The 23,410-nt window shown below is 45.5% G+C and overlaps 1 protein-coding gene across 2 annotated transcripts in view; it reads left to right on the plus strand.

Annotated features, from left to right (window-relative positions):
* The first annotated feature begins 1,237 nt into the window (after window positions 1-1,237).
* Window positions 1,238-23,410, plus strand: part of Tmc5 (transmembrane channel like 5) — a 62,988-nt gene continuing 40,815 nt past the window's right edge. The window contains exons 1-5 of one of the 2 annotated variants that reach the window (XM_038347247.1): window positions 1,238-1,901; window positions 1,956-2,001; window positions 4,136-4,263; window positions 12,797-12,886; window positions 22,086-22,185. In XM_038347247.1, coding sequence (XP_038203175.1) covers window positions 1,238-1,901; window positions 1,956-2,001; window positions 4,136-4,263; window positions 12,797-12,886; window positions 22,086-22,185 — 1,028 coding nt within the window. Of the gene's footprint in view, window positions 1,902-1,955; window positions 2,002-4,135; window positions 4,264-12,796; window positions 12,887-18,411; window positions 18,716-22,085; window positions 22,186-23,410 lie in introns of those variants that run through there. The other variant, XM_038347256.1, reaches the window with a different exon arrangement.

Consider the following 23,410-nt stretch of genomic DNA (forward strand, 5'->3'; position numbering starts at 1 on the left):
TAGAAAGGCATCCCATGAACTGTCGGGGCAGAGAGAGAGAGAGAGAGAGAGAGAGAGAGAGAGGGAGGGAGGGGGGGGGGGGGGGGGGGGAGAGAGAGAGAGAGAGAGAGAGAGAGAGAGAGAGAGAGAGAGAGAGAGAGAGGTGCATGTATGCCAAGAAGGGACAATAAGAGAGAGATCCAAGATGGTGGGACAGGGGTGGGGGGGGGTGGCTGGGAGTGGGCGTGGCTTGCCCCTTAAAGGGCCAAAAGAATAACAATTCTCTCTTTGTGCATGCCTGCTGATTTGTGCTCTTAACCCTAGAAACACAAGAGCAATCACAATGTTCAAGGTTAGATGTAGTGGTGCATACCTGTGATCCCAGCATTGGGAGGCTGAGGCTGGAGGATTGTGAGTTCCAGACCAGCCTGGACTATAACAGTGAGACCTTGTTTCAAACAAACAAACAAACAGTTCAAAGACGGTCTGATAACGAGGGCTGGGGCAAGCTCACCTGGTTGAGTGCTTGTCTAGCGTATGCAAAAGCCCAGCATGACTCACACCAGGCGTGGTAGCACAAGTCTGTAATCCTTGAACTTGGGATCAAGCTCAGAGCCATCCTCTGCTACATAGTAAGCTCAAGGCTAGCCTGGGCTACATGAGACTCTGTCTCAAAAAATTATTCTGTTCTTTCTAATCTTTGGTTCATGATCCCCAAATCATATAGATACTTTATCAAAGATATAACTGTGGTTGTAGGTATCAATATTTTGAGAAAAGACCTAAGTTTATTCTCTCTTCCATAGTAATCTGAGCTCCTGTGCTTTGCTGGGGGAGGGAGGTTGTTATGCTATGGCTCCCACAGAGAGTACCGTCATTCTCATGATCCAAAACCACCATTCAACAGCTCCATTCCAGCACAGGGAAAGTAGAAAGCTGAGAAACAGAGGAGTGACTTCAGCCCTTTAACAGTAGGACCTGGAAGTTGTAGCTAATGTTTCTGCTGGCCTGTCGCTGAGCACTTCTATGGCCTCATCATAGGTAGGGGGTGGGGCAGCTGCAAACCGTGGTCGTTGCTCTTGGCACCTGAACACCTAATTATCAGATATTGGAAGAAAGCCAGCGATTTCTGCAAGGGAGGAAGGAAAATAACTGATCTTTCCCTTCCTTTTTGATTTTTCAGGTTAATAAAAAGGTCCCTGAGCTGCTACAGAGGCGGCGATGCTTTAAGGCAACCCAGTGAAGACCCTACCTCATCATGTCATCCTTTCCCGGGAATAGCAGCTACCAGGGCCATGCTGACTACCCTGGCTATTCAAGGCCCCAAAACCGTACACAGAGCTATTTGAAAACTCAGGATCATCTAGACAATCCAAGCTTCCACCATCCCAGGAGCAACCCATATTCTTCGGGCTCCAGAACAAATCCAGACTACTCCAGCTCTCTAGAGGAAGCAGATTATCCTGGACCTCTGAGTAGTGCAGACTATCGCAGCGCCAGGGGTCCTTCATTCTCTGTGCATTCCAGAACAAGGCCAGACTATCACGAGTCTTTACCTGAGCCAGACTATAATGACTTCGGGAGCGATCCCCACCGCACAGGCTCATCCCCAGAGCCTGACTATCCCGAGTCTCAGCGCCATCCTGGTTTTGCGAGAGACAGAAGCAGCACTAACTATGCAGGTTCCAGAGCCAACCTAGGTTATTTGGGGTCCTTGGAAGAACCAGACTACCCTGGAGCTCAGGGCAGCTCTGATCATCCTGGCCCCAGGGCCAGTTCCAACCTGCCAGGCTCCAGAAGAGATGTCGGTCATGCTGGCTCCAGAATCAATTCCTACCTAGACTCCTTTGGGGAGCCTGATTACCCAGGTGCTGAGAATCAGCCAAACTCACCCCACTTTTATGGAGAACCAGACTATCCTGGTGCCGAGGGCTCAAAGAATGCTTCAGACTTTTGGGGAGAACCTGATTATCCAGATGCTGAGGAAGGTCATGGTTATGGCTCTTCCAAAGTCTTCAGGAGGTAAGTTCAAGTCCATCCACCATTGGGGTATTCATTGAGCCAGTGGGAGTTGGTCTAGTGGTTTCAGCTGGGAATATATTCATTACCTTTGTATTTAAAATGCCTAAATGAAAACAAACAAAACCTTAGAATTCAAGCCTATGGTGTCTTGATCCTATGTTCTTGGGCAAAATATCATGGCCACAGGAATATGTAGCAGAAGAGAGCTGTGCTGAGGAACAATCCTCTGTACACTAGATTTGCCACTCGAATTGGTTTAATAAAACGCTGATTGGCCAGGCAGGAAATATAGGCAGAGCCACCAAACTAAGGATGATGGGAAGGAGAAAGCTGGGGTCAGGGGTCACGAGCCAGATGCAGAGGGAGCAGGAGATGAATGTGCCATGCTAATAAAGGTACCACGACGTGGCAAAACATAAATAGAAATGTGGGTTAATTTAAGTGTTAGAGTTAGCTATTAACAAGCCTGAGCTATTGGTTGAGTATTTATAATTCATATAAGCCTCTGTGTGTTTATTTGGAACCAGGCAATAAGGACAGAAAAACTCCATTTACAGAGATGTTCATCTCCTGGTGGGTGGTTAGCAAAGAGAGTGAAACCAGGTGGATGGTTGGAGATATAGGGACAATATTCCTCCCAAGGCCTTACCCTTTGTGAGCCCCTTCCTCCAGTCAGATCTCATCTCCCCAAATTCTCAGAAAGCCCCAACTAGAGCCACCAGCTGAGGATCAAGAATTTGGCTCCCCAGTCAGTGTGGGATAAAGGATTTTAGCTCTGGCCATTTTTGGTCACTGTTATCTGGTATAGCTTTAGACTTTGACAGCATTATCTAGGTGCCATGGCTGGGCCAAATAAATCTAGCTTTTCTGGGCTAATGTTTCCAGAGATCATGTCAACAATACTTTTTTTTTGGTTAGTTTTTTTTGTTGTTATTAACCTATACATTTTGCCATATGAAATTTTAGCTGATACATGTTTTGTTTTACATGTACCATTTCAATTACAATATTTGTAAATTTGAGTTTTTAAAAAATGTCTCTTTTAGAAGTGGTGATATAGTCCCATAATACGAGCACTTGGGAGGCTGAGGCAGGAGGATTGTGACAATAAGGCCAAACTGGGTTATATAGTGAAGCCCATTCTCAAAACAAGGAAGGAAGGAAGGGAGGGAGGGAGGGAGGGAGGGAGGGAGGGAGGGAGGGAGGGAGGGGGAGGGAGGGAGGGGAGTGAAGGGAGGAAAACCAAAATAACAAGACCCCAGTGGCTTGCATTTATCTCAAGGAACAAGGACCCAAGACTTGGTATACAACTCTCAGATAAATGTCTTTAGGACCTAGATAGTGGATCTACAGGACCGGCCACAGGTGTGAGCTCTGACTGCCTGAGTCACCACCCTCTTCTTTTCATCTTTCATGGGTCCTGCTAACCCGTGAGCATGGCTATGCCCCTTCACTTTTAGATGGAGAAGCAGGAAGCTACACGGTGCCAACATAAGAGCAAGGTGTTAGCCCCAGACCAGCCGGTCTTGCTCCTGTCCCTTCTCTATGTCAAAGCTGTGCTCCAAGTCACTTGACTTCGTCTGTTCATTAGAATTACTGTTACCTGGAGTCCTTTAAAAATAAAATAACCAGAGCTAGTTTGATGATGCAGCAGTTAAGAGCACTTACTGCTCTTCCAAAGGATGCAAGCTTGGTTCCCAGCACCCACATGGTGACTCACAACCACCTGAAAGCCAGTTCCAGAAGCAGAAAACTTCATCATGGTGGCCAAGAAACAGAGATGGGGAGAGGAAAAGAGAGGGGAGGAATGGAGGGAGGGAAAAAAGAACAGAGGAAGGGAGGAGGGAGGGAGGGAAGGAAAGACAGAGAGAATACACATTTAGGTTTTTTTTTCTTGGTTTCCCTTCGTTTTCATTTGCCCCCCCCCCCCCTTATGGGCAGTGCTGTCCTCATTCAGGGAGGGTCTCCCCGTTTAGATAATCCTCTCTAGAAATGACCCCCACACAGACGTGGAAGTGTGCTTTACACATTTCCAAGGTCTTCTCAGTCCAATCAAAGTGATAATCAGATGGACCTTTGGGTATTTTGTGGTGTTCAGTAGAACATACTCAATGTGATCCCTATTTCCTTGCAGGAATAATGGCCCCTTTGGGATGCTGGGGAGAGATAATGAAGATTATCCCGAAGGCATTGAGATGGCATCCATGGAGATGGCAGGTCAGCAGGGCCACTCTCTGCCAGGTGATCCTAGAAATGGCTATGGTAAGTGTGTGCTGAGGTGGCATTAGTGTCCCAGGAAGAAAGCAAAAGGCAGTGAATTAAGGCATGCCACAGCTGCAAAGTTGGCTTCTTCTCCCCTCAGGTGCCCTCCTTATGCATAGAAACTAGAACTTGGTTGTAGGAAGCCAGGTGCCATCACTGAGAATCAAAGGGGAAGAGTGGAGAGGAGAGAGGAGGGGAGGGGAGGGAGAAGAGCAGAGAGGGAAAGGAAGGGGGAGGAAGAAGAGGAGGAAGAGGGAGGGAAATGGAAGGAAACAGAAAGACCAGCCAAGAACAGCACCAGATGCTGTCCTGTGAAGCCAGGCAGCCGGTTAATAGGCTGGAGGGGGCTGGGAATGGTTTTGAAGGCAGCAGAGAGGAAGGGATGGGATGCATTTCTCTGTGAATAGATGCTTCTTGACGTGTGCTCTGTGTGAAAATACGACAAGTCAGAACGCATCGAATGCACTGTGGAACTTCCTCATTTAGCATCGTGCTGTGCTGAAGAATGCTAGGAGCTGTTTCTATTGATTTGTGGGCTGTCAGGGAGCTGCAGTTCCCTGCTGCCACTTGGCATCATGGGCCAGGATTGTAGAGCAAATCTCTATAGAGGAAATCTTAAATTTAACAGGGTGAGGTGGGATACCTGTAACCCTAGCACTCTGGGGTGGTGGCAGGAGGATCAGGAGTTCGAAGTCATCCTCAATTACATAGTGAGTTTGAGGCCAGCCTGGGGTACAAGAGACTCTGTCTCAAAAATCAAAAAATAAATATAAAAAAAGAAGGACAAGAGAATGTCACATTTCAAAAAAAAGTTTGGTGATGCTGAGTATTGAATCAAGGGCCTCACACAGGCTAGGAAAACACCCAAGTTCCTGTATCACTGAGCACATTCCCAGCCTTTAAAATAACAAATTTGAAAGCTGTCTGTGGTGGCTCACACTTTTGATTTCAGCACTCAGAGAACAGAAGCAGTTGGATCTCTGTGAGTTCGAGGCCAGCCTAGTACACATATTGAGTTCCACAACAGTCAGGGCAACGTAGAGCAACCCCATCTGAAAACACAACCAACCACAATTTTGAAACCTGGTTTCGACTGAGTACATATCTTGGCCCTCTGACATAAAGCTGCCAAGTCCCAAGTGGAGCTGAGGGAAGTCTGGGGCACCTGTGCTGCTGAGAACACTGGCTGTCAGACGTTTGCAAAGGAACTACTTACTTCAGAGCCCAAACACTGATTGCTCTGCCGAAGAATATCATGAACATGTAGTGGGAAAGCGGCGGGGCTGCGTCCCGCCACCCGGCTGCCGGCTAGCTTTACACCCGAAATAATTACACGGAAACTGTATTCTTTTAAAACACTGCCTGGCCCATAGTTTCAGCCTCTTATTGGCTAATTCTCATATCTTGCTTTAACCCATATTTAGTAATTTATATAGCACCACGAGGTGTGGCTTACCAGGAGAGATCTTAACCTGCGTCCATCTCGGAGAGGAGAAGCATGGAGACTCACTATGGAGACTGCCTGAAGCGTCTCCCCAACTCTACTTCCTTGTTCCCACAATTCTGTTCTGTCTACTCCACCTACCTAATTTTCTGTCTCTTAAAGGGCCAAGGCAGTTTTCTTTATTAATTAACCAATGAAAGAAACATAGACAGATAACTCTCCTCCATCATTTCCCCTTTTTCTGTTTAAACAAAAAAGAAAGGCTTCAACTTTAACATAGCAAAATTACATATAACAAAACAGTTATCAAGCAAGTATTACAGTTACAATATTTAAATCTATTTTATCTTTTATCATAACTAAGGAAATCTATAACTATCTATTTATTCTTCAACTCCATCAAAGACTCCAGAAGGATATAATATTACCTAAGTAAACAAGTCATTTGTAACTTTCAAACTCTAGAAATGACAGAGACAACTCGCTGCCTAGACAGTCACCCAAAGTTCCTCTGTACCGTTGGGGCATCCATCTTCAGCCTACAGGCCCATAAGTATCCAGCAGACATTTCCAAGAAGCAGGAAATTCCAAAGACAGTTCAGTCACTTTCTTCTGTGTCCTGCAGAACGTCTTGCAGACTCTTTTTAATGAATCAGAAACCCCAAAAGGCCATCTCACCTTTAGGCAAGTTCAGCAGTCCTCTTTCTGTGGGTTCCTTGTGTCCAGTTTATGCAACAGTCCAGGCAAGAGCAGTTTCTTGCCCAAATGGCTAACAAACTCCATTAGTAGCCTCTTCGATGCCCATCTTCCTCTCGAAGTAGATTGGTGCTGCCAGGAGCAGACGTGTCTCATTGTCATGAAAAACCCTAAGTTATTAAAACATTAAATGTCATATTCTGCAGTCTTTGAAAGATATGAAGAATGTCTATCTAACTGAAATATATCTCTACATATCTAGAAAATCTAATAACATGACTACAAGCTTAACTATTATCAATGATTATCCATTAACAACCTATATTTCCTAATTATACATTACAGTTTTTAAAATGAACTACACAATCAAAATAGCTTAATCAAGATCAGAAATATATATATATATACATATAACAAATTGACCTTAAAATCCATACCATTGCAAATTATTCATCTCTATATCATATCCCCCTTTAAATGTAAAAGAACATTTATAAACAATATTTGGGAAAATGGGCGCAGTTATTTCTCTCCAAACTGCTTCCTGCTGAATGGGGGCGTTGTTATTTAGGTCTTTCATGGTATAACCTGTCTGCTAGGTTCATCTCAGTCGGCAGTTGAGCAAAGTAATTTTTTGAAGGTGTTCACAGCAACTTTTCAGGAGGGCGTGGTCTATCATACCATATTGGGATAGAAGCAATCCACAGAGTCTCGTCCTCTGTGAAAACAAAAGAAGAAACTCTTTTCCAAAGCATCATGTTCTTAGATCCAAATCCTGAAGTCATACCATTAAAATGTCCATTCTGGTCTAGCCTGGCAGCCCATATAATGAAATGTCTCTCTGTATTTAGCTCCTTTACAGTCAAAAATTTCAAAGAAAACACAATAAAATATATCATCCAGACTCTCTGTGAATTTTCCATTTTTACGTGGCTTATTTTTACTCTATCACTTACTTTATTCTGTCTCTTTAAAGGCTTTACCTTTTTTTTTTAAGGCATTAACTTTATTTTCTATATTTTTTCTTCTCTTTGCTCTCAAGCCTACGTACATTTATCCAACATTGTGACCCATTTAAAGGCCTTCTATGTCTGAATCATTTCTATTGTGAATCTGTAATTTTTTTACTATCCAGGAGCACTTCTTAAAAGGTTAAGCACTTCTTAAAAACTTAAGTTGCGCCATGTAGAGGTAATATGGTACCGCCTGTTTTCAGCCAAGTCTAAACCTTAACTGCGCTGTTATCATGGTAATTACGATAGTTCCTGCCTGAGGTCAGCACAATTCAGCATGGTGGAGCAGAGCCAGAGCCACTCCTGCCTCAGAGCATGGTCTCAGAGTACTTTCTTTCCAATCCCCAGCGGGCACACAAACATCCAGTCCATAAAGCCACTGAAATGCTTTATAGCCAGAGTTTGCACTGGCGGCACAGCGCAGGAAGCTGCGTTTTAAAATGACTCAGCTTTTTCTCTGCCGCTATTGCCAAAACAGGAAATCTCTCTACGGCACGTCCAGGCAAACAGCAAAAAGCTGTGTTAAACTCTCTCTCTCCTTTATTTAAAGCCCTCTCAGGTTTTTAAGTGGATTTAGTCACCATGTTGGAGCGCCAATCTGTAGTGGGAAAGCGGCGGGGCTGCGTCCCGCCACCCGGCCGCCGGCTAGCTTTACACCCGAAATAATTACACGGAAACTGTATTCTTTTAAAACACTGCCTGGCCCATAGTTTCAGCCTCTTATTGGCTAATTCTCATATCTTGCTTTAACCCATATTTAGTAATTTATATAGCACCACGAGGTGTGGCTTACCAGGAGAGATCTTAACCTGCGTCCATCTCGGAGAGGAGAAGCATGGAGACTCACTATGGAGACTGCCTGAAGCGTCTCCCCCCACTCTACTTCCTTGTTCCCACAATTCTGTTCTGTCTACTCCACCTACCTAATTTTCTGTCTCTTAAAGGGCCAAGGCAGTTTTCTTTATTAATTAACCAATGAAAGAAACATAGACAGATAACTCTCCTCCATCAATGAACATGTGCCGTGCAGTCTTAGAGGCATGGTGGTCCCAGAGAGGAGGGCAAAGGAGGTGGCAGATGCAGGACATCTTACTGTTTGGACGTATGAAGCACGGGCTCACACATGGCACAGAGGCGGGTATCAAACACAGCTGTGACAGCACAATTTCACAGGAAGGACAGTGAAGGGAAAAAATTCTCTAACTATTGCTTAAGAGACAAACTGAGGCTCAGAAAGAAAGGGCCGGTGTCACTCAACTAATTATTTGACAGCCAAGAGGCATCCAGGCTGATGCAGACCAAGACTCCCTATTTACCCTGAACTGCTGCTGGGGAGAACCAGGGCAAATACGAGTGGATGCCTGACCATCCGGCTCCAGGGAACATTGGAAATTAAAATTCTCCGAAGACAAGTCAAGGGCTTGGGGGAAGGTTTGATGAGTAAATTGCTTGCTGTGCAAACTGGGTCCAGATCCCCAGTATCCATGTGAAAACCAGGCATGGTGATGTACCTCCAGCCATGGGGGAGGGGCACAGACAAATCCCTCGAGTGCCACAGCTAGCCAGGCTAGCTGAATAGATAAACGCTGAGCTCAAAGAGATCCAGTCTCAAAGAATAAGGCGGAGAAGTAATTGAGGAAGACATCTGATATCAGTCTCTGAGCTTCTTCTCATACACACACACACACACACACACACACACACACACACACACACACTAAAATGAAAAGAAAGTGTCAACCGTGGCTTCCAATTCTGGGCTCCTCTATAGGACAAAGGCCCAGGTCCCAGCCAACCCCTTCCTAGTGTCCCTACATTGTGGTAAAACCGTTCACTTCTGAAGAACTTGAATCATCTGAGTATCATCCACGGCTCTCGGTGATTTTCCTAGTGTGTGGAGCCTGCAAATGGTAGATGTGGAGGATGCTAACTGAATTAATAACTGTGATGAGCTTATCTGCTACCTTTATGACAGGAATATTCCATAAAAAACAAATCCCCAAACCTAGACGGTTGTTTTTTAGTTTGGTATTTGGTTGTTTGCTTGCTTGCTTGCTTGCTTGCTTTGAGACAGGATCTTACCATGTAGCTCTGGCTGTCCTGGAACCCACTTTGTAGACCAGGCTGACCTGGAATTCACAGGGATCTATAGTTGGCATTTTCTTTGGGCTGCCAACCAGTTTCTAAATAAAGACATGGAGAGTTATTTTAATTATGAATGCTCGACCCTAGCTTAGGCTTGTCCCACTAGCTCTTTTAACTTAATTTATCCTGTTTCTATTTGTTTACATTTTGCCTTGGGGCTTTTTATTTTTCTAACATTCTGTAAGTCCTACTTTCCTGCTTCCTCCATGTCTGTCTGTCTGTCTGTCTGTCTGCTGGCATCTCCCTGTTGTCTCCTTTTCTTTCTTCCTTGAACCTAAATTCCTCCTCCTACTTACTCTCCCTGCCTGAAAGTTCTACCTATTTCTTTTCTTTTGCTATTGGCCATTCCAGCCTTTTATCAGACCAATCATGTACCTTGGGCAGGCAAAGTAAAACAGCATCACTTTTTTCTTAATTTTTAAATTTTATTTATTTATTTAATTTGTATTTAAAATTTTTTTAGCTTACATACCAACCACAGTTCCCCCTCCCTCTCCTCAGCAACACGTGGTTACATAAACAAATTCAACATATCTTTAAATAGTTAATGCAACACATCTTTACACAGTTAAATAAATAGTCTGCAGCAGAAATCTGCCTATGTCTTTCTCCTGAGTGCTAAGATGAAAAGTGTGTGGTATCATACTAGGCCCAAACCCAAAGTTATATGATAAACAAGTATCACTCAGACAACAGGACTGATTGGGTTAAGGCTACACTAGGTTGAAACGGGCCATACTTCATGTCATAGGTCTTGTTTGGACCAGTGAGCTATCTGGGCATTCTCTTCCTATGGCAGAAGCTGGAAGGCCTTGGAGAGGCAAGCAGAAACTCATACTGTCTCTAATGGCAGTATCACTTTTGCTGTGTTCTTTGATAAAAGCAAGTTGGGTCACCAAGCCCAGAGAGTGGAGCTGGCCTCGGTAGGAAAGGCGGAATTTTTGCTGAACAGTTTAAGCTACTATAATGGTTTAGTATACAGGCATCTACTGCATTCTGGGCTTAATAAGCCATTTCACATGTCATTATTATTATTATTATTATTATTATTATTATTATTTGTGGCTTTCACATCATGCATCTCAATCCCATTCATCTCCTAGTCCCTTCATTTCCACTCTCTGCCCTTGGAACCTCCTCCCAAAAATAAAATAAAACTTAAGAGAAAAGAAAAAAGAACAGAAAAAGAAAAAGTTCATCGTGGAAGCCTTAGTGTGACAAATGAGTCACACAGTATACCCTTCAGACCAAACTTCTTTATTTGTGAGTGTTCGTTGCAAAGAGTCGGTGGTCTGGTTCGAGGCCTCTGGTTTTGCTACACTATCGATACTGGGCCCCCTCCTCTTGGATATCCTGTTGTTGTCCTGTGTCGTGGAGATCCTGAAACTTTGGACTTGCAGAACCAGCCCCTTCACATGCCCTAGCAGATCATAAATGGGTGGGTGCTGCTGTGGGCCAACTCATAGCCCTGGTTCTGGGCCTGGATGGTTGCAGGACTGGTCAGCCTACCAGCTCTCCCCATCCTCACCACCAGAGTAAGCTCTCCAGCACTACCCCAGCTAGTTTACCCTGTGTATCAAGGAGCAAAGAGCGGGGCTGGTTCTCCTGCTTTCATGCTCACCCACACCGACACCATCAGGGCCAGCTCTACTGTGTTGCCCAGGAGAGGGGCAGAGGCCACTGTCCCAGTGCTGCAGCTGGTGAGGGGCAGGAACGGCTCTCCCATTCTCATGTCCTCAGGGCCAGCTCACCCAAGCTCCTGAGAACATGGTCAGTTCTATTGTGTTGCCCAGGCGAGGTATAGGACTTGCTCTCCATGGTGCTGTAGCTGGTGAGGGGGTAGGGCCAGTTCTCCATAGTGTTACAGCCACTGAGGGATGGGGCCAGTTCTGTGCAGCCTTCAGTAGTAACATGAGCCATGGACATCAACACAGACTGAGGCTGCATCATGGCCACAAATCCAGACATGGGCCTTGGCAGCAGCCCAGGCCCAAGCGTTACCATGGATCCGGGTGGCAAGCAAGCCAGCCACCTCAGCTGAGGACTCCTCGCCATCTTCGCCTTTTCAGATCTACCTATCCCCACGGGACTGAACCATTCTTTCTCTGCCTCTCTCTTCCACAACTTACCATATATTTATTCCCCACAATAGTGCCCAACATTGTGGTGCTGGGCGGGCCTAGGTTTTCTTCTCCCTGCCTAGGGCAGACCACCCCAGGGAGGTGTGTGGATCTCCTTTTCCTGCTCAGTCTTAACGGCTTATTTTGGTTTCCCGTATCTTAACAGACTGCTCTACCAGCAATCCCGTATAAAAGTCAGATTGTTATCCCTATTTTATAGATCAAGACCCAGGGCAAACAGTTGGTAACTAACAGGGCTGAGAACTACTCCCAAGCAAGAAGGTCTAGAACCTTCGGCAGTGACCCCTTCAAAAGTGCCCTGCATTCTATGCTGTTTGCTTTCGTCTTTAACCCGGGTTGCATAAACATACATTGGAATGTGATACTGCCACACAGATGCAGAGAGTGGACTCTGTCCCGCAGGAAAACCAGGCCACACTTACTCCATGTGCGGTCACAAAACATTACAGCTTCAAGGAAACCTTGTGCTCACTTTTACAAGCGGCTTCAATGGCTTCAACGTAACTTGTAACTCATTAACAAGTATATCAGTTATAAAGCGAGACAGATTTAAAATGTAAGAACATGAACTTAAGTCTACATGCAGTACAGTTTGTGAAGTGTTTTCAGTTACACAAGCCTGTTTTTGTGCTGGATCACAAGTATTAGTTTCAATTTTTTTGGTATACACACACACACACACACACACACACTGTTTTGTGTTTTGCTGGCATGTATGTCTGCTTACCACATATGTGCAGTGCCCTCAGAGGGCAAAAGGGGACACCAAATCCCCTCTTGGAGTTTAAAGGTGGTTGTGAGCTATCATATGCTTTCTGGAATGCTGAAAACCAGACCCAGGTCCTCTGGAGGAGTAGCCAATGCTCTTAACCACTGAGCCATCTCTCCAGCCCTTAACTATTTTTAACTGTATGATCTTTGTATTTTGATCCTATTTTCTACCCAAGTTCTTAACCTTGGATCTCATAGGACCTCAAAGACAAGTCTTAGCATGGGTCATCCTTCCCAACCACTGTGGGCCCATTCAGCCATCATGTGTCCCTCAGTGTCCAGTGTAGAAGGACTGAATGGCCATGTTCCCCTTCTTGTTCTAGTGAATTCTGCTTATGAGAGAGGAAGCAGCCCTATCTGTGCAGGTGGAAACCTCCTGCTGTGTGAGCGTGATTGGCACATGTCACCCCAAGGTAAGCCTTATGAGTCATCACTGAAACCGGGGAAGGACTGGGCTCAAGGCAACCCAGGTACTGGGTACAATCATTTCCTCAAGGCCACTGGTCTTCTAATAGGTGTACTGATGCTTCATTTATCCTAAGAGTTTTCTCCCTGCTTTTCTCGCTTCATCTCTCCCTCTCTGCCTTCTTTCCCTCGTTTGTTGTGGGGATAAACCTGGGGTCTTGTGAGTGGTAAGCACACACTTTATCCTTGGACCACAGACCCAGCTCTTAGTTCCTGTTAGACAATGTATGTTTCCCAGCTAAGTATCAAGATATCTTCATTTGGAATCTTCTGGTTCTGGCCTGAGGAAATGGCCTAGTGGGTAAGGCCTGCTATGTCGCAGGAAAGACTTGAGTTTGTCCCAAGAACTCACACACACACACACACAGCTGGCTATAATGCCTGGGACTCAGCACTGTGCTGTGGAGCAGAGAGAGTTGGATCCTGGGAGCTTACTTGGTAACTAGTCTAGCCAAAATGACAGACTTCAGGTTCAGTTGAGAAATCAAGTCTCAAAAAACATGATGGAGAGCGACAGAGCGAAAGACATGAGGCATCAGCCTCTGGCCTTCACACGTGCCCACTCACACCGGTGAGTGCTCCACATACACACAGGCGCATACATGGGAATTTATTGGCTTATGGAGGAAGGGTGTAGGAAAACCTAAGAACTGGAAGTCATAATAGTTTCCACCTCCTCCTATTGTGCCTGGTACACAGTAGGTACATTAGAGATCTTTGTTGGACAATTCGCCGACTGTAGGAACCATGGCCTTAGAGTCTGAAGCCAAGGCTGGGTCTACTGGGCTTAGTACTCATTCATCTCTCACCTTTGCTTGGCTCAGCTAATGGGAACCTTAAGAATTTCTCTTAGGGTTCAAATAAAGACACTGCAATATGCAAAGGGAGATAAAATCTGAGGGATAAAAGAATTACTCACAACTTGATTTTTGTTTTCATATTTCTTTATTCTTCTCCTCCTCCTTATTCCCCTTGTTACAAATGTTCCTAGTAATATATACCCTTATAACCAGCAATTCCTTAGCCCTCTCAGGTTCCAGGGCTGGAATTCTTTCTCCCCATAAAAATAAGATAAGAGTTTTCACACACACACACACACACACACACACACACACACACACACACAGAGAGAGAGAGAGAGAGAGATTCATGACTGTCAGCTCAAACGTGGGAGTGGCTTAGTGCAAGTCCAGTGAAATCCTCAATGGAGAAGCTTAGTTAAGAGAAGAATTAAATCATCAGGGAATTCTAGAGGGGGAGGTTAGTGGGCTACACTACATTTTTAGGTAGCTAAATAAAGAGCTAAAAGGTTTATTTTCAGCAAAATTATTGATTGATTTTTAAATCAGCACACTTTTTTTTCTCCCCAACATGCATAGAGGATATCCGGTAATCAGGAAACCTTTGTAAACAGTCGGGGGAAGCTAATGGCTCTTGATCTGATCTCATAGCTCTTTCATCACATGCTGCAATTTCTATGGGCCTAGGTCTGGAGTTTAAACTTACTTCTCTAAGTGGAGCAAACAAAGAGGAGACCCAGGCCTCTAAATTGTTATAACAACATACCTCTGGGGTGTGTTGTTATCAGCCACTCTGATTCCTGGCGGTGCTGTGTGGGTCTGTGGCACCTTCAGGAAAGAAGTCTTTCTCAGGGTTGCAGTTAAGCAGTTCATTATCTCCTCTGCTGTCCTTGAGAGTAAAACACAAGCAGTTAAGTTTCCTGAACTAAAATCATCAGTAAACTGAGGTGAAGGTGAGCATAAGGAGTTAGGAATCTTTTAATGTAAGGTTAGTTTTGTACCATTGTATTCCTGAAGTGAGGTAAAACCAGTGCTTGCTTATTTGTTTATCTACCTGAGGAACCCTGAACCAGCAGCTTTGGGGAAGTAGTAATTCTGTGCCCTTGGTTATCTGTGGATATCTTAAATGGAATGCCCTTGTCTAGATCCTCAACACTGACCAAATGCCTGCTGATAAAGATGACTGCAGGAAGGCAGATCTCCTCATTTACCTAGGAGAGAGGAACAAGGCCTGGCAGTGGGAAACTGTTTTCACACGTAGCTAGGGGAATGTGATCAGTAAACCCCAAAAGCATAGGAAGATAGTAATCAGTAACTGATCAAACAATTCTGAACTGTGGGAATTAATTCCCAAATAAGGAACAGAAGGAGAGTCAGCTGCAGCGAAAATCTACAGGAAAAGCAGTCACTTTCTTCACAAAGCAATAATTCCCAAATTTGGTCTAACCTTCACCAAAGCCTTTGGCTCTGCCAAGCCGCTCGTGAAAAGATGGCTGAGCAATTACTGTATAATATCGTGGCTTGTAGCACTCAGCCTCTCTTTAAACTAGGCCATTATAGACATTAGGATCAGGCCATCAGACCCACAGATGCCCCTCAGCATAGCTATCCGTTAGAAGACTTTTCTTTCTCCCTGGCTGCCCAGTGCTATGAGGATCACATGCCCATGCTCGAATCAAAATTTTTATCATACGCCGGGCGGTGGTGGCGCACGCCTTTAATCCCAGCACTCGGGAGGCAGAGGCAGACGGATCTCTGTGAGTTCGAGGCCAGCCTGGTCTACAAGAGCTAGTTCCAGGACAGGCTCCAAAGCCACAGAGAAACTCTGTCTCGAAAAACCAAAAAAAAAAAAAAATTCTTTATCATACGTGACAACATAGGGCCGCCTGTCTCGTGGCCAGTGTTTGGGTTTCTAGTGACAAAGTCCACTGATTAAAAAACTGAAATAATAAAGCAGCTTGTGCAATGTGGAAATGTGGGAGTGTGTGGACCAGTGACAGACAGAAAGTTTTGCTTTCTTATTTGTGTATGTTTATATATATGATGTGAATATGTATATGAGTGTTTGAATGTGGTGTGTGTGTGTGTGTGTGTGTGTGTGTGTGTGTGTATGTGTGAGTGAATGCATGCGCAGCATGGATATATACATTTTTGCAAGTCAGGGGTTGATATCTTCCTCTACTGCTTCAACTTACATATTGAGGCATAGCTCCCCATTCCCTTAAAATTACATTTTGGCCAGATGTTGCTGCATACACCTTTAATCCCAGTACTTTGGAGGAAGAGGCAGGTATATATATCTCTGTGAGTTCAAACCCAGCCTAGTCTACATATCAAATTCCAGGCTAGCCAGAGCAACATATTGAGACCTTGTAGCAAAAATAAATAATAATGTCTTTATTTGTGTGTGTGTGTGTGTGTGTGTGTGTGTGTGTGTGTCATACTGCATAAATGGAGGTCAGAAGACATACTTGGGAGAGCTGGTTCTCTCCTTCTACATTGTTGTGTCCAGGACTGAACTCAGGTCATCAGGGTTGGCCAAAAGCCACTTTAACTGCTGAGGCATCTTCCCTGGCCTCATACAAGAGAGTTTGGGGGATTCCTAGATCCTGTGTCTGCCTCTTAAGCCCTAGAACTACAGGATGCAAGTGTACTTAGCATTTACCATGGATATTGAGATTTGAATTCAAGTCTTCAAGTTTACCTGCACACACACATTGAACCATCTCTCCTGGAAGATTGAAGGCTTTGAAGTATTAGGAAACTCCAAATGTCCTCATGTGTGGTAGTGAAGGTTTTTCTTGGCGACAGAGACCAATAAGCCCCATGGAAGTGGCCAGAGACACACCAGGGAATGCCATGGAAAAGGCAAGCCTATGAAGAAAGAGGAGCAAACAGATGGGTTCATGGTAGTGCAAATTGAGGGACCCCCACACATACACTGCAACTTAAAGCTATTTTTCTCTGCCAATGCCATATCCTATGAGCAGCCTCCAGGCTCATCCTTCCAGAACTTTCTCAAGCTAGTGTGAAACTTTTATAAGAGATTGATACTGCAGCCTGACCAGATGGTCTCAGTAAAGCAGAGACGGCTTTAACTACTAGGGAAAGAATGCCATGGCCACCATGAGACTGCTCTGTCAAGCATGAGGGTGGAAGAAAAGGTCCTCAGAGGTGGAAGAAGGGAGTGAAGAAACAGAACACACAGCTTTTAATCTCCCTGTTTTCTGACTTTCAAATCATGTATCAATTAATTAATAATGTGTCACCCTTATGGATTCTGGTAATACCCCAGGAACTCCCTGGCACAGAGTAAGCGCTAGTAACTTCTTACTAATTTATGAATGAGTGATGAATGAATACACATTAGCACCTGTTCCAGGAGGGGGCAAAGGTGAAACACGCAATCTCTCCTTTCCTTGATGACATCTTAGCCTTAGGCAAAATTCTCCCGGTTGAGCCTCAGTTTTTCTATCTATGAAATGGGTAGTTGTGGAAACTGAATAACATACTCTAAAGTATCTCCCCTTGGTTAAGGCAGGTCTGGGTAACACTGCTGACCACTGTAGGGAGGAGATAGGCACTGCTCTTGTGCACTTCTGACATTAAATAGGAGTCAGTGGACCAAGTGTGTCAATTCATCTCTCTGCCCTTAGTTTGGCCCACCAGAAAATAAGCAAATTGGTCCAGGTTACTTGGAATTCAGGTGTGTACAGTGACTCTGTTCATCTCTCTGGCACTGAGACAGAACAATGGTTTAGTGACAAAGAATTTATTTTTCTCAAGGAACAGGAAGATTGGAGAGAGCAGTTCAATAGAGAAGTTATCCCATGATGCTCTCAAGGACTGAGTTTGCCTCCCTCTGTCCCTCGTCCTTAGCAGACGAATGTCAACCTAATTGTTCTCAACACAAGAAGGCACAAAGGCAGACAGGTGGGGAAAAACAAAAGCCAAGTAAATCAATGCTTTGTAAAGCCTGGTCCAAAAAGTTGCTTTCTCATTGGCTAAAACTGGGTCACAGGGCCACCTGTAACTACAAAGGAAGCTGGGAGAATCTCAAGTGAGACCTGTGTCTGAACTGGAGCTGAGGCTTCTGACAGCGTGGGAGGAAGAGTATTAGAAGGCAGACCTGAGGTGGTCAAGGGAAATGATAAGGTTATGAACTCACCTGGGTTTATATAGGAATACATTTAGTTATTAGTGTGTGCTGTCTCCTGTGTGGAAACCGAGGAAAACTCGCAGAGATCAGTTCTGTCCCTCCACCGTGTGGGGAAAAAACACAGGTCATTAGGCCTGGCAGTAAGCACCTTTACTCACTGAGCCTTCTCATTGCCCCAAAACGTGCATATCAAAGGATGAGTGTAAAATTGAGAAGAAATCCTAGGATAACAAGTCATTGAGAAGACTCCCCACCTTCTGTTTCTAGAACCCAATTGTCTTTAATGGAGGGTTCTGTTTATAATTTCTCGCTTAGCTACCAAGGCAGAATTCTCTGTAGGGCAACACACCTCCTCCTGAGGAGCCCCCTCAAGGGACAGAAGCTCCTTGTGAATGGGGCGTCCTTTCTCCAATGTTACCACGCTTCCCTGGGGAGCCCGACCATGCCAGTGTGAGTGCTTCTGAGGACTTTGATGGCCAATCTTGCGAAGAACACGACTCATCAGAGGCCAGAAATGCTGCCCAACGATCAAGCAAATGATATCATAATAGAAGTGGAGAATGTTCCATCGGGGGTCCAAAGACATCTCGCCTCAAATCAGATTTTTCTAAGAACGCCATCATCAAACCCCGCCCTCAGCACGGTTCCCTCCTCAGTGGTGGATACCATAGACTGTCAGATCCTCAGCAATGGGAAGGACAGAAGGAACAACCGGCTGTTGAGGTTTTCATCTCTGAATGAATCAATTTCTCAGATCCATTATGGCCCAGAGTACCTGGGCACAGATGAAACCTGTACTTTCCATGAAACCGTTCAAGGTACGGGATGCTCAGGAACAGTTACAGAAGGAGCTTTAAAGTTGTCTACAGGTTACTGTTGTTAAACGGTGTGGTGTGATGTGGGTATGAGTGTGTGTGTGTGTGTGTGTGTGTGTGTGTGCCTGTACATATGCATGTGCACTTAGCATAGTGCGTGCGTGGAGGTCAGAGGACAGCTTCATGAAGTCAATTCTTTCCTACTGTTCCCTGGGGTCTGGGTTCTGAGGTTTGAACTCGGGACATCAGACTTTCACAGCGAGGGCTTTCTCCTGCTGAGACATCTTGTGTTGGCCTCTGCACTTTAGTTTTTGAGACAAGGCCTCTGGCTGAATCTTCAGCCCCTGGAGTCAGCTAGACTGGCTAGCTAGTCAACCCCATAGCTCCCTCTGTGCCTGATTCCCCTGTCTCTGGGATGACGAGTGTGTGGTGCTTGTGCCCAGCTGTTTCATTTGTTTGTTTGCTTGGTTTGGTTTGATTTGATTTGTTTTGTTTTTTGAGACAGGGTTTCTCTGTAGCTTTGGAGCCCATCCTGGAACTAGCTCTTATAGACCAGGCTGACCTTGAACTCACAGAGATCTACCCACCTCTGCCTTCCGAGTGCTGGGATTAAAGGCGTGCGCCACCACTTCCCGGCCTGTGCCCAGCTGTTTACATGGGTACTGGGGATCTGAAGCCGGGTACTCATGCTCGTGTGGCAAGCACTTTACCCACTAAGCCATTTCTCCAGACTTTAAAAGGAAGTTTAAGGTATCAAGTAATTTTCAAGGGGCACAGCCAGTAAACTAAAGGACACTGGGAATGAAGAAAAGTATCACTTTGAGACCTACTTACTGAGAGCTTCTTTTCCAGACAACCATATCTCTTGTGCCTGGTTTAACCATCAAGTTTAGTTTTGTTAGGCATTGAAGTTAGTTATGTTTTCTCATGCTCTGCACCTTTGAGGCAGGCTTAACGAGTAGACTGGGGGTTATGAAAACTCGCTGCCTCGCAACTAAGTTCATCCTGAGCCCGGATCTTAGCAGAGATCTTCCAGGCTCTGATCTCCTGAGGCCAACAGAAATGCCGTTTCTCTTTTAGTTCATAATACTCCAGATGTAGGCCTGGGGCTGTGGCTCAGTTGGTAGAGTGTTTACCTAGAATTTCCAAATCACTGGACTCCATCCCCAGCACAGGGCATGGTGGTATATGTCTGTGGTCCTGGTACTTATTACTTATGAGTTGAAGGAATGGAGATCAAAAGATCAGGGTCATCCTAAGCTGTGCATGGAGTTTGACACCAGCCTGAGTTTCATGAGATCTTATATAAGAAATATATATATATATGTATATATACATATATATACATACACACACACACACACACACACACACACACACACACACACACACACATATATATATATTCATTCTAGGTATAGTCTAGCCTGGGCCAGTAATTTCTAGGAGAAGTGGAAATGTACCCACAGCCAACCCTTTACCAATGGTCAGAGCATCCTAGCTCACACTGCCTGCCCTTCCCCTGCCACTCTGCCTTGTGTCCCTCCTCTCCTCTCTGTCTTGCCTGCCCTCTTTGGCAGTGTGAGTTGTTGCCCTTTGAAGATGCCCCCTTCACCTCCGTGAACCCAGGGCTGCCTCAGAGGCTTACTAGCTCCATGTCTCAGCCTGAGGAGCAGCTCCCACCTGCCCCTTAGCAGGGCATTCAGCCAGCCAGTCCCAGCCACTGTTAGCAGATGGTCACAACTTGGGGCCACACCTGCACACACACTCTCCAGAGGAAGAAAGGTGGGGCTGGCTTTTGTTTGCCCAATTTGTGTAGAAAGAAGAAATCCTTTCCAAGAAACTGTTTGGCCAACAGTACGTCACATGCCTTCTGTCTATGTCCCCTGCAAAGAGGAAAAGGTCACTGGATTGGCTTAGACTCACTGGGACCTGTCCTGTGTACCTGGAGATGGTGTTTACAGAGGAAGCTCAGGCCTTGTGAGGGAAGAAGGGCGTAATCTGAACCGTTCACAGTTAATTAATAGAAGGGATGACTTGGAGGTTTGAGACCAACAACTCAGCCACATGGCTGAAAACATGACTCTGAGCCAGAGGGCGATGGAAGAATTAAGAGCCATGGTAATTGTCAGGGACCAAGGAAAAGACGCTCACGCCTGGATTTCAGAGGCAAAGGAAACCATGTAGAACACGCACACAAGAGATACAAAGCAGCCAAGATCTGTTGCTTTGCTCAGTAGTGTTTTTTTTTTTTTTTTTTTTTTGGGGGGGGGGGTTTTGTTTGTTTGTTTGGTCTTGGAGAAAAAAAGAAGTATTGGATTAGAATGATCTAAATGTTTGCTTTGATTTTGAGCACACACACACACACACAGAGAGAGAGAGAGAGTCTTCTGGTCACTCCCATCTGTGGTTTTGTTTTTTGAGACAGGTCCCACTATGTAGCTCTAACTGATCTAGAAGTCACTGTGTAGAGCAGGCTTGCCTTGAATTTACAGGGATCCACTTGCATCTGCCTCCTAAATGCTGGGATTAAATGTTTACACCCCTGTGATAGACCCCATATGTGATCCTTGAAATCCCCGAGTCTATGCTAGCTCCTGTATTTGTCTCTATGGTGCTGTGTGTCTGTTGTTCACCACTGGGAGACTGAGGGAAGGGAACAAGCAGGTCCAGGTCTACCTGGGCTATAGAGCAAAAGTCTGTCTCCAAATAAAATGCCCTAGTTTCAATACTGTAATTGATTGACTGATTAACTTATTTATGGGGAGTGAGACAGGCTCTCACTGAGTACCATGGTATATTAGTTATGTCTGTCGCTGCGATAAACACCATGATAAAGGCAGCTTAGGGAAGATGGCCTTTATTCGGGATTACAGTTCCATGGGGTTAAGAGTCAGCCCTAGCGGAGAAGTGTGACAGTAAAGCAATAGGGATGGCAACTGGACAGGAAGCTGAGTGCTCACATCTTAACCTGAGAGCAGGAAGTAGAGAGCAGGAAGTAACTGAGGATGGTTCAAGTCTTAAGTTCTCAAAACCTGCCCCCTCACTCCCCCACCCCCGCCCCCCGCCCGCAATGGTGCACTTCCTCCAACAAGGCCACACCTACTAAACCTCCCCAGACAGTGCCACCAACTGGTGAAAAACATTCAAGTGCATAAACTACAGGGAAGGTCTCACTCAAACCACTGCACCCAGAGTGACCATGAACTCGCTACCTAGCTCAGGCTAGCTCTGATCTTTCTGTCCTTCTGCCTCTGCTTCCCAGTTCTAGGATTATAGGTGTGCACTGTCAAGTCTCACCCCGGTGTCATCTGTTAAAATGGGAAGACTGTGTTAAAAAAAGAAACGGAGCTCTGTTCATTTTCTTCTGCAGGACAAAAGCTAATTGCATCCCTGGTTCCCATGACATCTAGGGACAGAATCAAAACCATCAGAAACCAGCCAAGGACCATGGAAGAGAAGAGAGAGCTTAGGTAAGGCCTTTGTTCTTACCTGGGAGACTCAGTCTGCAGCTTTTGTCCCAGCTCAAAAAGATAAGAAATGAATAAGACAGGAAACAGATCTTCTGTAAGAGCAACCTTTACAGGATGGAAATCTTCCCCCCCCACACACACACTGTTTCTTACATAGCTTTATCTGGCCTCGATTCTCCTGCATCAGCCTTTAAGGTACTGGATAAAGGTGCTTGTCACTCCCAGTTTTTTGCTCTTGGTTGATACAGGCTCTATGGCCCAGGCTGGCCTTGCTGTATAACCAAAGATTGTCCTGCACTCCTGATCCTCCTGCCTCCACTTCCTGCATCCTAGGGTTAAAAGACACATGTCTAGCTATGCACAGCTTGCTAAGGGCTGGGGTGTGATCTGTCTCCGCAGAGGACATGCGCACCCTGGTCTGTAACTGCTTCCCAAGAGAGTTATCTGAAGAAAAGCAAGTCTCCAGTGAGGTCTAGTAACCACTGCCTGAGCCAGATCCTGGCTTAAGTTAGCTTCCCCAAAGATAATACATGTTCTGAGAAGAGCCACCCCTTCTGTGATCCCCTCTCTCAAAGCCCAGACTCCATTCTAACCAGAGGGATGCATCAGGCAAATCCTCCGAAAACTGACTCAAACACCTTCATATCACTAAATGCCAGGAAAGATTGAGAACCCTACATGGAGGGGAGGAGTCTAGAGGACACGTAATGTGTGGAGCCTGGGCAGGCAGGGAGGAGAAACGGGAAACTCCGCAGCACACACCTGCATTTAGGTACCAGGACACACACATGCTGGCTCCGTCTTAACAAACCGACTGTATTAGTTCCTTTTCTACTGCCGTGATGGAACACCATGGCCAGGCTACTCGTGTGGGATTGTGGTTCTAGAGGGCCAGAGTCATGATGGCAGAGGGAAGGCGTGATGGCTGGAACAGTGGCTGATGGCTCACTTCTTGAATCACAAGAAGTCACAAGAAAGCAGAGAGAGAGAGAGAGAGAGAGAGAGAGAGAGAGAGAGAGAGAGAGAGAGAGAGAACTGAGAATAGCCTGAGTCTTGGAAACCTCAGAGCCCAACCACAGTGATGTACTTCGTTCAGCAAGGCCACACTTCAGAGTATCCAAATGTTCAAATGCCCACCTCCCCCGCCCCACGGACTCTGGGGATCATTCAAGCTACCACACCTACCATGGCACCTACCATGGCAAGTTAAGAGTTGACAGGGGAA

Source organism: Arvicola amphibius, chromosome 1 (assembly GCF_903992535.2).
Source record: "Arvicola amphibius chromosome 1, mArvAmp1.2, whole genome shotgun sequence".
In the NCBI taxonomy this organism is placed as follows: Eukaryota; Metazoa; Chordata; class Mammalia; order Rodentia; family Cricetidae; genus Arvicola; species Arvicola amphibius.